General features: G+C 40.4%; 1 protein-coding gene across 1 annotated transcript in view; it reads right to left on the bottom strand.

Moving 5' to 3' along the window:
- LOC126473891 (general transcription factor IIH subunit 2) overlaps positions 1-14,417 on the bottom strand; it is a 104,123-nt gene that overhangs the window by 69,018 nt on the left and 20,688 nt on the right. The window contains exon 2 of the mRNA XM_050101230.1: positions 12,087-12,288. Within this exon, the coding sequence (XP_049957187.1) occupies positions 12,087-12,288 (202 nt within the window). The remainder of the gene's footprint in view (positions 1-12,086; positions 12,289-14,417) is intronic.

Raw genomic sequence — 14,417 nt, 5'->3', positions numbered from 1 at the left:
TCAAGTTGGGCGTTGACTTATCGAACCAACGACTATCATAGGGGCTTTTGAGCATCAAATTGTGAAGTGGTGAAGAAAGTTGTCATTCCACATAATACCAATTGTGATAATAAATTCAAGTATATTGTACAACATGGTAACTGTAAAATGCCTCACAACATCACAGTTTATGACAACTATCAGTGCAGGCCTTGCAGACAGCAGAGAACTGGAACCACAACCTGGTACTTCGAGACTCTCCAGACTATCAACTGGAAACTTTTTCTGGAAAAGATTGAGACACAAATATACAAGAAACAGAAGCAAAAACAATGTGTAGTGTGTTCTCTGAGAGGCAAAAACCTTACTGGGAAAGTGTGGCATAAAGACAGAAGCTACCAGTGTGGTAAATGCAAAGTGGCATTGTGTAAACTCCCGTGTTTCAAAGTTCATCATACAAAGACCAAAATCGCATCTTAAAATAAAGCCAACGGAGGTTACTGTATATAAAACAAGTAGTATAAATAATTATTAAAATTCTTGTTTAAAATAATGTAGTTTTCCTTCTGAGCATTAAGTGCATATATCATTGACCAATTTTTCCTTTTCCAAAAACAATGTTATAATTGATAGTTTCATGAAAGCAAATATTACTTAAAAGAACAAAGCGCTATACATAGCTTAGCTTCAAAGTAGAAAGTTTATGATTTTCAATACGGGTAATGTCATTAGTATAAAAAAAGGCATTTAAGAGTTGTAGTACATTAAAATACGCTAAAAACAGCTACGCCTTGTGGTAGAGCTTCAAACGCTATGGCTCAGGGCCCAAAGTGTTAACCATTTTACCAAAATTAGCCCCGCAGAAGTTTCAGTCCTATCCACAGGCCTCACATTCTGCCCTACTAGCCATGTCGGACTTGTGAAAGACCTACTCTCCTTCTCCCTGATCTTGCAATGGGAACACTTCTTTGCCACCAATCCCTATCACCAAAGCCAACCTAATGTCAACATCGAACTTGGCTTCTCCCAGTTCATACTTCCAACCAACCGTGATCCTCCCCCCTCCCACTTAACCTCCATCTAGTCACTTTCCAGGAATTCCTTACCTCCAACTTGGCCTCACCAGCCTTTCCCAGGTCCCTTCCAAAGGACACCAACCATTCAGCAGAAGAAAGGACAGCCATATCCAGCCTCAAAACAAATCCTAACCTAATCATCCTACATGCAAACACAGGTTCAGCCAGTGCTGTTCTGAATCACAGTGATTACCTGGCAGCAGGCCTCTCCCAAATAAACTCTGCCACAGTGATCCCATCCCGGAAGTCCAACCTAACCTCCAATCCTTGTTTAAAACCTTAGGAATTTTCCAGAACCTCTCCCCTGAATCTATTTCTCTCCTCACCCCTAGAACATCAAGCATACCCACCTTCTACATGCTCTCCAGACCCACAAATCCAACAATTCTGCATGCCTCATTGTGGCTGATGCACCCACTAAAAGAATTTTGGTCCTCAATGACCAACACCTACAACCAACTGCTTGAAATATAGCCTCCCCCTTACAGATACCACCCACTTTCTTCAATGACTCTCCACTTTCCACATCCCTTTACCTCCTGCATCCCTAGTCATCATCACTCTTGACACTATTTTCCTATACATCAACATCCCTCATGCCCATGGTCTAGCCACTATTGAACACTGCCTTTATCAATATCTTTGTGACTCCAAACCCAGTACCTCGTTCCTAGTAAACCTTACTAACTTTATCGTAACACATAACTACTATTCCTTTGAAGGGCAGGTCTACAAATAAATCCACTGCACAGCCATGGGCACCTGCATAAGAGGCTGGGCCACCTGTGAAAGCAGCTGTGTCATATACCAGCTCTGCTGCAATCACTGCACATCTTTTTTATAATGGTGTGACTACCAACCAGCTGCCCACCAGGATGAAAGGCCACTGCCAAACTTTGGTCAAGACGAAGCTGGACCATCCTGTGGCACAACATGCAGATGAACACAACATGCTAAATTTCAATAGCTGCTTCACAACCAGGGCCATCTGGATCTTCCACTCCACCATCAGCTATCCTGAACTGCACAGTTGGGAGTAATCCTTACAACTCATTCCCTGGTCCCAAAATCATCCCGACCTCAATCTACAGTACCCTATTGCCCCACACCCTCCACCCACCAGTTTACACCCCCTTCTGTCCTATCACCTCCTCCCAATTCACACCCCCTCATCCTCATTCTGCACCACACTCTGCCAATGCATCCACCTATCTCTTCCCCTTCTCTGCTGCTCTCCTTTTCCACTCCTTGTTTGTCCTCCCCCCAGCCATCTGGTGTTGTGCCTGGCAGCCTAGTCCTGCCACCATCTAGTTCCTGCATGCTCCAACAGGCAGTGCTCACTTCACTCCCTCCCCCCTCCAACTCCAGATTGCTGCTTCTGTTCAGCACAGTTGCATTCTAGCTGGAGCACCCGGAGACAGTGGTTGTTTGTGTGTGTGTGTGTGTGTGTGTGTGTGTGTGTGTGTGTGTGTGTGTGAGAGAGAGAGAGAGAGAGAGAGAGAGAGAGAGAGAGAGAGAGAGAGAGAGAACAGTCTTTTCATTGTGCCTGTCTGCAACTCAACAAGTCACCTTTACAGTGAATAGCAATCTATCCTTTGCTTAATACTGTGGATTTTCCAACCTTGATTTTACATTGTTTAATTAACTTATGACATAATTAACATTAAAGATTGTGACCAGTGAAATATTCAATGGCAGACTTTGACTCTGGACTTGTTAGATTCACCCTTTGCCATTATACACTTGTTGACCTAATTTTTATTTATGCACAGAGTGACGTAACTCACCAAATGGTTAAGAGACTGGTTAAAATTTTTGCATAACTAACCATAATTTTGAATACAGTATAAATGGATAGATATAAAAATCTACTCAACAAGTGGCAGCAGAGGAACACACACACACAAAAATTTCACTTTTAAAAGTTTTCAGAGCCAGTGGCTCATTCTTCTGACAGAGGAGTTGAAAGGGAAGGAAGAGGGGTGAAGGAAAAGAACTGGACAGGTTTAGGGAAAGGGATACTGTTCAGAAAAGTCACCCAGAACCCTGGTCAGGGGAGACTTACCTGATGGGATGAGAAGGAAAGATTGATTGCTGGGAACTGCACTGGACAACATTTGAATACCTGAGAGCTTAAAGGTGGAATAAAGGGTAATATACAAGACAGAGATTACTACTAAAACATCATGCACGAGTTAATAAGAGTGAAAAGCTAAGGGCATTTTATGTACAGAGGTGGGAACGGGATGGCGAAAATTAGGCAAGTTAGAAAATGAAAGCTGTAAGAAAATAAAATAAAGAAAGGAGTGGTTAGTGTGAATAAATGCTGAGATAGAAGTACTTAATGTAAATAAGGCCAGGTGGGTGGTGAGAACAAAGGACATTTTGTCGTGTTAGTTCCCACCTGCGGAGTTCTGAGAAACGTGTCTGGCGGAAGAATCCAGATGGCACACGTGGTGAAACAGGCACCAAGGTAATGTCTGCTATGTTGTACAGCATGCTCTGCAACAGGATAATGTGTGTCACCTGTATACACCCTCCATTTATGCCCATTCATCATGACTGATAACTGGTAGTCTTGCCAATGTAACAGGCCAAACAGTATTTACATAACAGCTGGTATATGACATGTGTCACAGGTGGCTCTCCCTTTGATAGTATATGTTTTGGCAGTTAGAAGACTGGAATAGGTGGTGATAGGAGGGTGCACGGGGCAAATATTGCAGTGGGGACATTCACATGGGTAGGAGGCATAGGGTAGGGAGATGGGTGCAGAAGGAGCACAGGGTCTGACAAGGATATTGCGGACACTGGGAGGGCAATGAACAGCTAATCTCAGACAGAATGGATCCCATCTCAGGATACGATTTTAGGAAGTCATGGCCTTGTTGAAGTAGCTGACTGATACATTCAGGACCACGATAATACTGGGTGACAAGTGGTGTGCTCTGAAATTGTTTTTTGGTGGGATCAGCAGCACTAGGATTGGACGTGATGGCCCGAGAGAACTGCTTTTGAACTAGGCTGTTGGGATAATTACTGAAATGAGAGTGGTGGTGTATTGTTGTTAAGAGTCTGCATCCGAACAAATACATTTGCCTCAAATGCCAAGGCTGTGTGGATGAAAGTCGGCCACTGTGGCCGAGCGGTTCTAGGCGCTTCAGTCCGGAACTGCACGACCACTACAGTCGCAGGTTCGAATCCTGCCTCAGGCATGGATGTGTGTGATGTCCTTAGGTTGGTTATGTTTAAGTAGTTCTAAGTTCTAAGAGACTGATGACCTTAGATGTTAAGTCCCATAGCGCTCAGAGCCATTTGAACGATTTTTTTGTGGAGGGAAATTCTGACATGGAAAGGATGGAAACCGTCAAAATGTTAAGTACTGTCGTTTGTTAGTAGGTTTGATGTGGACAGAAGTGAGAATGAGATCAACATCAAGGAAAGTGGCATGGGATTCGGAATAGGACCATGTAAAATTTAATTGGGAGAAGCTATTTAGAGATTTTCAACAGGTTAGCCTCACCACATGAGTCCATATGGCAAAGGTGTCATCAATGTATCTAAACCAAACCAGGTGCTAAAGGCTTATGGATCCAAGGAAAGCTCATGCGATCCATGAAAAGGTTGGCATACAAAGGAGCTATCCTGGTTCCCATTGCCGTACCCCTGATCTGTTTGTATGTCTGCCCCTCAAAGGTGAAGTAGTTGTTGATAAGTATAAAGCTGATTAAGGTGAGCAAGAAGGATGTCATAGGTTTTGAATTAGGTGGGTGCTAACTGAGGAAATGTTCAGCAACAGGCAGACCATGTACATGGAGGGGTGCCGGTATAGAAGGAGATGACATCAATGGTGACAAGCAAGGTGCTTGGTGTTAGTGGAGCGGGCACCGATTTCAGACAATCCAGGAAATGGCTGGTATCTTTAATATAGGAGGGAAGTCTTTGTACTATGAATTGCAGGTGATGATTAACTAAGGCAGATATACATTCAGTGGGTGCTCTAAAGTCAGACACTATAGGAACGTCAGGATGATTGCATTTGTATATCTTAGGAAGAACATAAAAGCTGGGGGTGCGTGGTCTGGGTGAGTTAAGATGTTCTATGGATTGAGGGAAGGCCTTTTGAATGGCAGGTTGGGTTGGGTTGTTTGGGGGAGGAGACCAGACAGTGAGGTCACCGGTCTCATCGGATTAGGGAATTATGGGATAGGCCGTGCCCTTTCAAAGGAACCATCCTGGCATTTGCCAGGAGTGATTTAGGGAAATCACGGAAAACCTAAATCAGGATGGCTGGATGCAGGATTGAACTGTTGTCCTGCCGAATCCGAGTCCAGTGTGCTAGACACTGCACCACCTCACTCGGTTATGAGTGGCCTGAGGTTTGTCAGTGAACTGATCAGTTTGAATCACAGGGATGGGATCTTGATGGCAGATGCTGCAAGTACAAGTGTCAGACAGCTGGCGTAGACTTTCACTAAAATACTCCTGTTGGTCAAGTACCACAGAGGTAGATCTTTTGTCTGCTGGGAGGATAATGATGGAGTCATCAGCTTTTAGGGAAAGTACAGCCTAGAGTTCTACAGAGGACAGTTTAGGGTCATGTTGTAGGGACCTGAGGAAAGGTTGTGAAGCAATGCTGAATGTGTGGAATTCTCGGAAGGCTTGTAAAGGATGATTCTGAGGTAGTGGTGGTGGATCAAGTTGGAATTGTGATCAGAGCTGTTCAAGGCAGGGTTCAATGTCAGGTTTGTAGTTGGGAAGGTTTTGGGATTGGGTGCAAAGTGATATTTCCAGTTGACATTACGTGTAAAGGAAAGTAGGTCCTTCAGTAAAGCAGTATGAGTAGGATGCTTATATCTGTAAACGGGCTATTCCCAAAGCGGAGGCATAAAACAGCTTCATCAACTTTTCTAATTTCCTACACAACCACATATTTTATAAGCAAAATTACTATTAATACTTATAGTCCTTCATGAGTAGCAAAAGCTAATCCATCAGTTTTTCAAATAATTATGTAGTTTCCAAAATCACAATATATCCTTATGTCACTTTTATAAGACACACTACAGCACAAAATAGAGTCTGTGTGAATCATCTACTACCCTAACATCTCTGCGTAACATTCATGACTAACAACATCAACATTCAAAGGTGAAAATGCTAACATCTTCATTAAAGTACAAGTAGTGATATCTGCAAAAACATGGTAATGTCAATACCCAAGAGGCCTCCAGTGAAAACTCTAACACAAATATTAGCAATAAGACTGGCCCGCTTGCTTGTGGTACCAATGGAACTCGAGATGCGATGGGAGCACATGGAACCATTGTGAATAACAGGCTGACAGCAATAAACACATTTCCTCAAAAGTGAGTGCAAGCGGGTTTGAGAAGGGAGCCATCTTCTTAAGTATGAAAAATTTCTAAGGGGAAGCACAAGAAAGGAAGAGCGACCATTGGAGAGCATCATCAGAAACCAGAAAAGTGGTGAAATGCTGTTTCAGCTCCTGCAAATACATGTCCCAATCCTCCTTGGTATTGTTAAATGGCAGAGACATGGGTGGGCGGGAGGTGACTACTGTTGGATAGGTTGTGAACTGTGTACCTGTAATCAGTCTGACACTAGCTGAAGTTCCTGATGGAAACGTTCATTTCCTGCTGGAACTGCTGTTGCAGGAGCAGCTGCTGCTGTTGCTGTTCTGCGAATTGTACAAGTTTCATTTCCATAAGGCACCGTGAACCTTTTACCTCGTTGCCAACTCAAGTAACCGGAATCTGACATGACCAAGAAACGCAGACCAACTGACCGAGAGTGTCTACATGTGACGATGTTCCCTGTTTTCATTTGTTGTCCTGGGTGTCAATGTACTGGCTGAAAAAAATAGGGGGTGGAAGTACAGTACTGTCTACTGTAAATTATGTAGCTGACAGGTACACATTTGCATTTCACAGTTGTTTACTTTCACTTTTCACAACCCCCCATATAGACATTTAATATAGCCAGTGCACTATTGTTTAACTTTCCATAAGCCTCATTAAAAGTTTGCAGGCAAACCTCCACAAACTGCTACAATAGTTTACTGTTTAACATCTATGAGCAGTAAAAGCATAACCACATAATTCACATTTCTTGAAGAATAAAAAGGTACGTATGGAGCAGACACTGACATTGTTTTAACACACGGCGTAATTGTGTTACACTTATTTCACAGTTACATTGATGCATTGTTGTTGTTCTAACCAACATAGGTTTCTCGTCTGAAACTTGGCTGTGGACTGTCATGGGACCAAACATTGTGCCCTTATATATCCTCACAATAATAGGTACTGAAACTTCACATTGTTCGATGTTTAATTTACAGAAATTACAATTAAAACTTAACTCATTAAATTAACTGAATACATTGAAAAATTCCGTGTTTTTGACAGTTTCTTTCACTACAAGAGTTAGGCCGAATTATTTTTTTAAATCATGAAATTAACAAATATAGCTATGCAAGCTATACTTTTGACAAAACTGTTAATTACTTTGGAATTAATACAGGGCTGGCTTTGCTAACATGTAGTTAAATAGAGCCAAATAAATACTTTAAGAATACTATTAGTTGTTCCTCCAAATGTTTATAATTAGAACCGAATTTATAATTGTTTATAACTCAATAACAGAATTTAAGTTACGAAACAATTACCGATTTCACCCTATAACGATAGTATTAACTAGGAATAGTTGAAAGATATTAGAAAATCAAGTACATACATAAAACTAAGTTCAAAATTACATCTGGTGTTATGTTCTTTAAAACTGAGGGCCAACTTTTCTCTTTTATGAAAATGCACATTATACTCACGTATGTTAATGGCAATTAGTTAAAAGTGAAAAAATGAATTTGAAGGAGGCAGATGGCAAAACAAGAGGGGAAGTAAAAATATCCCAGCTTGCTTCATCACAAACCGTAATTCATCAAAACATCAAAACCACAGGAAGACAACAGCTATGGGACAAGAATGAAGTCGATAACAACAGCTATGGATGGATACGACAGGATGGCAAGTCCAAAGAGTGAACCAAATCAAGAGCCTATATGTGGCAATATTAGGAACCGAACAACGGTGCGTATGACATATGATACAAGAGCGCAGTTAGAACATGACTGACCTCTGAGACCCTGCGCTACTGGCTTTATAGGGCCCCCATGGAGGCTGATAGGCCAAAGCAGCTGGTGTGGCCCGTGCACACTGCTGCGGTGGCGACAACAGCACTCGCAGGTTATAGGGACGCAGCCTAACGGCTGTTATCTATGTCCATGACTTTTGGTGGGCTGTCCAAATTATCAAACCAGGATACTAGAATTGGTTCAGCACATGTAGATATGCACATGCATAAACATTTTATAACAGTGACAAGGGGGATGTCCATAATTATGAAAGCTGCTGGTATGTTTCACTGCTGACATCATTTTCAATAATTGCTGAGAAAGTAACACAGTCCAGGACAGTGATCCTCCCTGCTAATAATAATATGAAACAGAGTCTTAATTACAAGCAAACCTGGACCAGATTATGTCGTATAATACAGAATAATTTGGAATGGGAGTAAAATAAGGTAGGTAGCATATAGCATATTACTAAAACAATGATGTGTTTAATGTTATTTGCTAAATTCTCTATCAATTAAATTGTACATGCAACATCAGAGGAAAAGATGCACCAAATGTTTTAAGGAAAGAAACTCGTCAAATAAGTCTGCTTGTCCACTGAATGATGTTTTTATGTTGCAAACTTTCGCCTTTGGCAAAACATCAATCTCCTATTTCGCTTGCCTCCAGCCATTGCTCCATGTATGTTAATGGCATCTCCAGTTAATTTAATCCTTCAAAGCGAAACATATTTTTCTCATTTTGCTCTGCAATGCCTCATTTTTCCTCATATTCATTTCGGTTATCATACACAAAACCAACAATTCCAGAAACAGTTAGTTCAATCTGCTGATCTTGTGCACATCAGTTACTTACATCTTGAACAGAAGCATCATCATAGCCACGAATATGGTTCATTAAGAGAACAGTATCCCACGAAAGATCCGTACCTAAAGACTGGAAAATTGCACAGGTTACACCAATAACAAAGAAAAGAAATAGAAGTACTCCACTGAATCAGAAACCCATATTGCTAACGTCAATTGCAGTACTGTGTTCGAACATTATGAATTACCTCGAAGGGAACGATTTACTGACAAACAGCCAACATACAGCCAACATGGATTCAGAAAATGTTGTTTTTGTGAAACTCTACCAGCTCTTTATTCTCAAAAAGTAATGAGTGCTATCGACAGGGGGTGTCAAATTGATTCCATATTTTTACATTTCCATAAGGCTTATGACACCATTCCTCGACGGTGAGGTCTAATAAACTGAGTGGCTATGGAGTGTCGCCTCAGTTGTGCAACTGGATTTGTGATTTCATGTCAGAAAGGTCACAGTAAGTAGTAATTGACAGAAAGTGATTGAGTAAAACAGAAATAATACCTGGCATTCCCCGGGGAAGTGTTATGGGCCCTCTGGTGTTCCTGATATACATAAATGATTCAGAAGATGATCTGAGCAGCCCCCTTAGATGGTTTGTGGCTGATGCTGTCATTTATGAGTTATCAGATGCTCATAACAAACTACAAAATGATTAAGACAAGATATCTGTATGATGCAGAAAGTGACAACTGACTCTAAATAATGATGTGCTGGTGTCGAACTACACAGGGAGGAATGACCATCATAATAAAATAAGATAAATCAGAGCTCATGCAGAATGATTTAAGTGTTTGTTTTTCCCACACCGTTTGAGAGTGAAATGGTAGAGAAATAAATTGAAGGTGGTTTGATGAACCCTCTGCCAGGCACTTAATTGTGAATTACACAGTAATCACGTAGATGTAGGCTTTGTTAACGTTATTGTTTTGATTTTTTCCTAAATGTGAGTCATGTTGTATGTTACAAAGGTGGTTTGAAAAGTTCTCGGAATGGAATAGAAAAAAAGTACTTACATCACTGAAAGTTTTTTTTATTTTTCAATGTAGTCTCCTTGTAGATTAATGCACTTGGTCCAACGATGTTCCAGTGCCTTGACCCTGTCTCAAAAATGAGTTTCTTCCAGGCCTGCAAAATATTTGTCAACTCCAGCAATCAATTCCTCATCTGAAGTGAATCTTTGTCCACCAAGAAAAAGTTTCAGTATTGGAAAGAGATGGAAGTCTGACAGAGCCATATCACATGAATAAGGCGGGTGTGGCAACAATACATACCTTAGTTCGTGTAATTTTTCCATGGCGACGGGATGTGTGTGGGCGCGCATCAAGAGTTGCAGAACCCACCTTTCAGATAAGTTTTTCATTTCTAATTCTTCATTTAATATGTGATATACCCTTTCAGATGACATCTGGCAAGCTTGAGCAATTTCACTCACTTTCAATCAGCAATCCTCCACGACCATTTTGTGCACTTTTGTAATTATTTCTGGAGTAGTGACACATCTTGGCTGACCACTGCGCAGATCACCATCTAAGCTCTCCCGGCCAAATTTAAATTCATTTGTCCACTTGAATATGAAGAAGCAGAGTCCCCCAGTGTATTCTGGAAATTGGCATGAATGTTCTTTGCTTTCATATCTTTCTTTACGAAGTTCTTAATCACTGCTCGAATCTCAATTTTTTCCATCTTCACAAATCACCACGTGGGAATAACAATGAAGTCACGTCAATGCCATAGCTCTCTTCCAGGACCAATGACATGGCACTTGTTTACACACAACAGTCCAATGAATATGACATGAACAACTAGTTGCACTAGGGCTGACCTCTCTTGGTGATTCTGAGAACTTTTCAAACCATCCTTGTACATCCCCTATTTGGATTGTTTTTGACTTAGCGGTGTAATTTCTCTTTTACAGATCAAAAATATTTTTCGTTAAGGTAATCTGCCATAAGGCTTGTTATTTTCCATCACTATAACATGTAATAAATGTGAGCCACCAATAGCAAATAAAAATCAATATTGCTACATATGACTGCGTTTTACTGGCAGGGCACTTAGACTGTTTACACTATGCTTGTCTGTCCGCTTTTAGAACACTGCTGCTTGGTGTGGGATCCTTACCAGATAGGACTGACGGAGTACATCAAAAAAGTTCAAAGGAGGGCAGCATATTTTGTATTATCGCAAAAATATGGGAGAGAGTGCCAATGAAATGATACAGGATTTGGGCTGGACTTCATTAAAACAAAGGTGTTTTTTGTTGCAACAGAATCTTCTCATGAAATTCCAATCACCAACTTTCTCCTCCGAATGCGAAAATATCTTGTTGACACTGTCTTACACAGGGAGAAATGATCACCATGATAAAATAAGGGAAATCAGAGCTCGTAAGGAAAGATATAGGGGTTCGTTCTTTCCGTGCGCTATACGAGATTGGAATAATAGAGAATTGTGAAGGTGGTTCGATGAACCCTCTGTCAGGCACTTAAATGTGATTTGCACAGTATCCATGTAGATATGGATGTAGATAATTTTTATGAAACTGATGGATGGTCTAACTCCTCCAACAAAAAATGTTCTCAATGCTTAATTATCATTTTCTTTTGCTACTTTGTTTCAAGAATCCTGTTAGATTTAGATATACAATTACAGGCTGTAGGCAAAGGGCTGCTTAAATATTTGATGCTTCCAGTACTCCAATGCTTTAGAAATATATCCATGATTTTCTTTCTCTTTTCAGCAACAATAGTAATCTTCACATGGTATCAAACACAAAAATGTTCAAACTTTCTGCATGGTAACATAGTTATGTAGGTCTACTGAATTTATTCTTTTGAAAAGAATATTACAGAGATGTCTATGTCTGTCTTTTCCCATTTACTAGTTATGTACTTCATAAATGCTATTAAAAATACTCCTATTTTTTTAAATGTAGTGACCAAAATTTGTTATTGTACAATGGCTCTTACTGTGTGATATACCACAGATACACAAAACTATTAACTAACCTTAATGGAGCAAAGATGTCTTGTTGGTTTCAGATCTTGATTTGACATTGCTTCTGAAAAGTCAACAATTAGGTAAAGATGTCTCATCATACCAAGACGAACATTTCCACGCCTGTCTGCCTGTCTTCGTCTCTTTGCTCTTTGGATGATATCCGCAACAGATCCTTCAAGAAGACCTTCCTCATCTTCCTTGATTGCTTCCCTGAGAAATGAAATAAGCCAATAGGATTTAAGCAGTGTTTTTCTGAAATATAGGGCAAAAAAATTGCACAACGAACCCAGTAGGGTATAGAGGGTTTTCATACCAACTTATGTGAAGCACAGATTTCTGGATATAAATGATTTTCCACGAGGAAAGATTGTTGTTGAGTTGTAATACTCATGGGAAATATAGGAACAGAAATACTACATACACAGAGTAACTAACTTTTCAGTGAAAGGACTGTACAAGAAAAGTTTACTATTGACTGCAATGTCCATGAACATCAAATGGCTCTTACGAAAACAAACATCGGAAAACATTACATTACATTGAGAATCAGGAACCTCCAACTGTCAACCATAGCCATTTGAAACTTTTTGCACTGTCCCTTCGCTCTTTCATTCACACGTTGTGTTCTGTAAATCTCATTGTGAATGTGAGGATTTGAGGATATGGAATGAGTCAAATAGAGGCAGCCACCACAGGCAACGTCTGTGAAGTCTACTACAAAGATATTATGTAGTGCTAGACAATTCACACTGATAATTATGGGAATGACTGTGTAATTGTGTATGGACATAGGAGAAAAGCAGCTACTTTGAAGAAAGTCACTTCTTCTCTTCCAATAATCACCTACAATCTTAGTTTATGTCTGAATATCTTGATGTTTAAAATTTGCCCATCCGTTGTCTGCTGGCAACCTGCACAGGAACATGGAACTCAATCTGAAACCTAGACAAGAATGCACAGACAATATGGAAATTATTTTTATAGTTGCAGTTGTGGAGTTTATGTTACATTCTGAAATCACACTTTTTATTAATCACAAAATACCATTACAGTGTAGATGTAATGAATGGCACATAAGAGTAAGAAATCCTAGGAATCAAAAAGGCTTATGCAAGATGTCTGATTTTCAACTTAACATAATACTATTGTTGCATGCCTCTGTAGAAAAAATACTTTCTACCTTACGTGCATTACAGCAGAAAATTATGCCACTGGACAGTAATGAATGAAAATATGCCAAGTATGTCACTGAAATTGTCTGAGGATCATCAAAATTAGAGAGGAAGAAGAAAAAACTGAACTTTTTGCTTGACTTACTACACACTGGTCCTGTATCAGTTCATTATGTATCTGAATGCCTAGTAAGTACACACATGGAGTCTCATCCAGTGTGAGCCCACTGATCTGTACTTCTGGTACCTACAAGTCATTTTTATATGTTTGGAACAGAACAATATGAGCCTTTGTAAGATAAAGTATTGAATTGTTTGCAGGAAACCATTTCCACACTTATTCCACTATTTTCCTGATTGTGTCTGGTATGGATATGTTTGGGCGCTTTATGCTGGTTCAGCAAATGCAATGGATTTTGATGGATCCTCAAAAGTGCCTAGTAAATCATTTAATTAGGGCAGGAACAGGAGCAGACCAAGCAACAAACCTTGCAGTGTACCGTGCTTAATTCCAGAAACAAATTTTCACTCTGCAGCAGAGTGTGTGTTAATCTGAAACTTCCTGGCAGATCAACACTGCATCCTGGACTGAGATTTGAAGTCAGGACCTTTGCCTTTCGCAGGCAAGTGCTCTACCGACTGAGCTACCCAAGCACGACTCATGACCTGTCCTGACATCTTTACTCCTGCCAGTATCTCATCCAAGCTTTATAGAAGCTATCTTAGAAAACCTGCATGACTAGCAATACTGGAAGAAAGGATATTGCAGAGGTATGGCTCAACCACAGCCTGGGAGATGTCTCCAGAATGATATTTTCACTCTGCAGCAGAGTATGTGCTGTTATGAAACTTCCTGGCAGACTAAGGTAGGAGATGAGGTAGAGGTGGAAGTAAAGCTGTGAGGACAGGTCGTGAGTCAGGCTTGGGTAGCTGAGTTGGTAGAGCACTTGTCCGTGAAAGGCAAAGGTTCTGAGATTGAGTCTCAGTCTGGTACACAGTTTTAAAGTTTAAAGCCCAGTAGAAAATCTTGGACAACTCATGAGATATTAAGGAGGAAATATGAAGATATAGTAAATGAAGCCAACAAAAGGAAATAAAGACATCTAAAAATGAGATTGACAGAGAGTGCAAAATGGCTGGAAGAGAAATGCAAGGATGTAAAAGCAT

Source organism: Schistocerca serialis, chromosome 4 (genome assembly GCF_023864345.2).
Source record: "Schistocerca serialis cubense isolate TAMUIC-IGC-003099 chromosome 4, iqSchSeri2.2, whole genome shotgun sequence".
NCBI classification, from domain to species: domain Eukaryota; kingdom Metazoa; phylum Arthropoda; class Insecta; order Orthoptera; family Acrididae; genus Schistocerca; species Schistocerca serialis.
The sequence above is the reverse complement of the archived record's forward strand: the minus strand, read 5'-3'. Positions and strand labels throughout refer to the sequence as shown.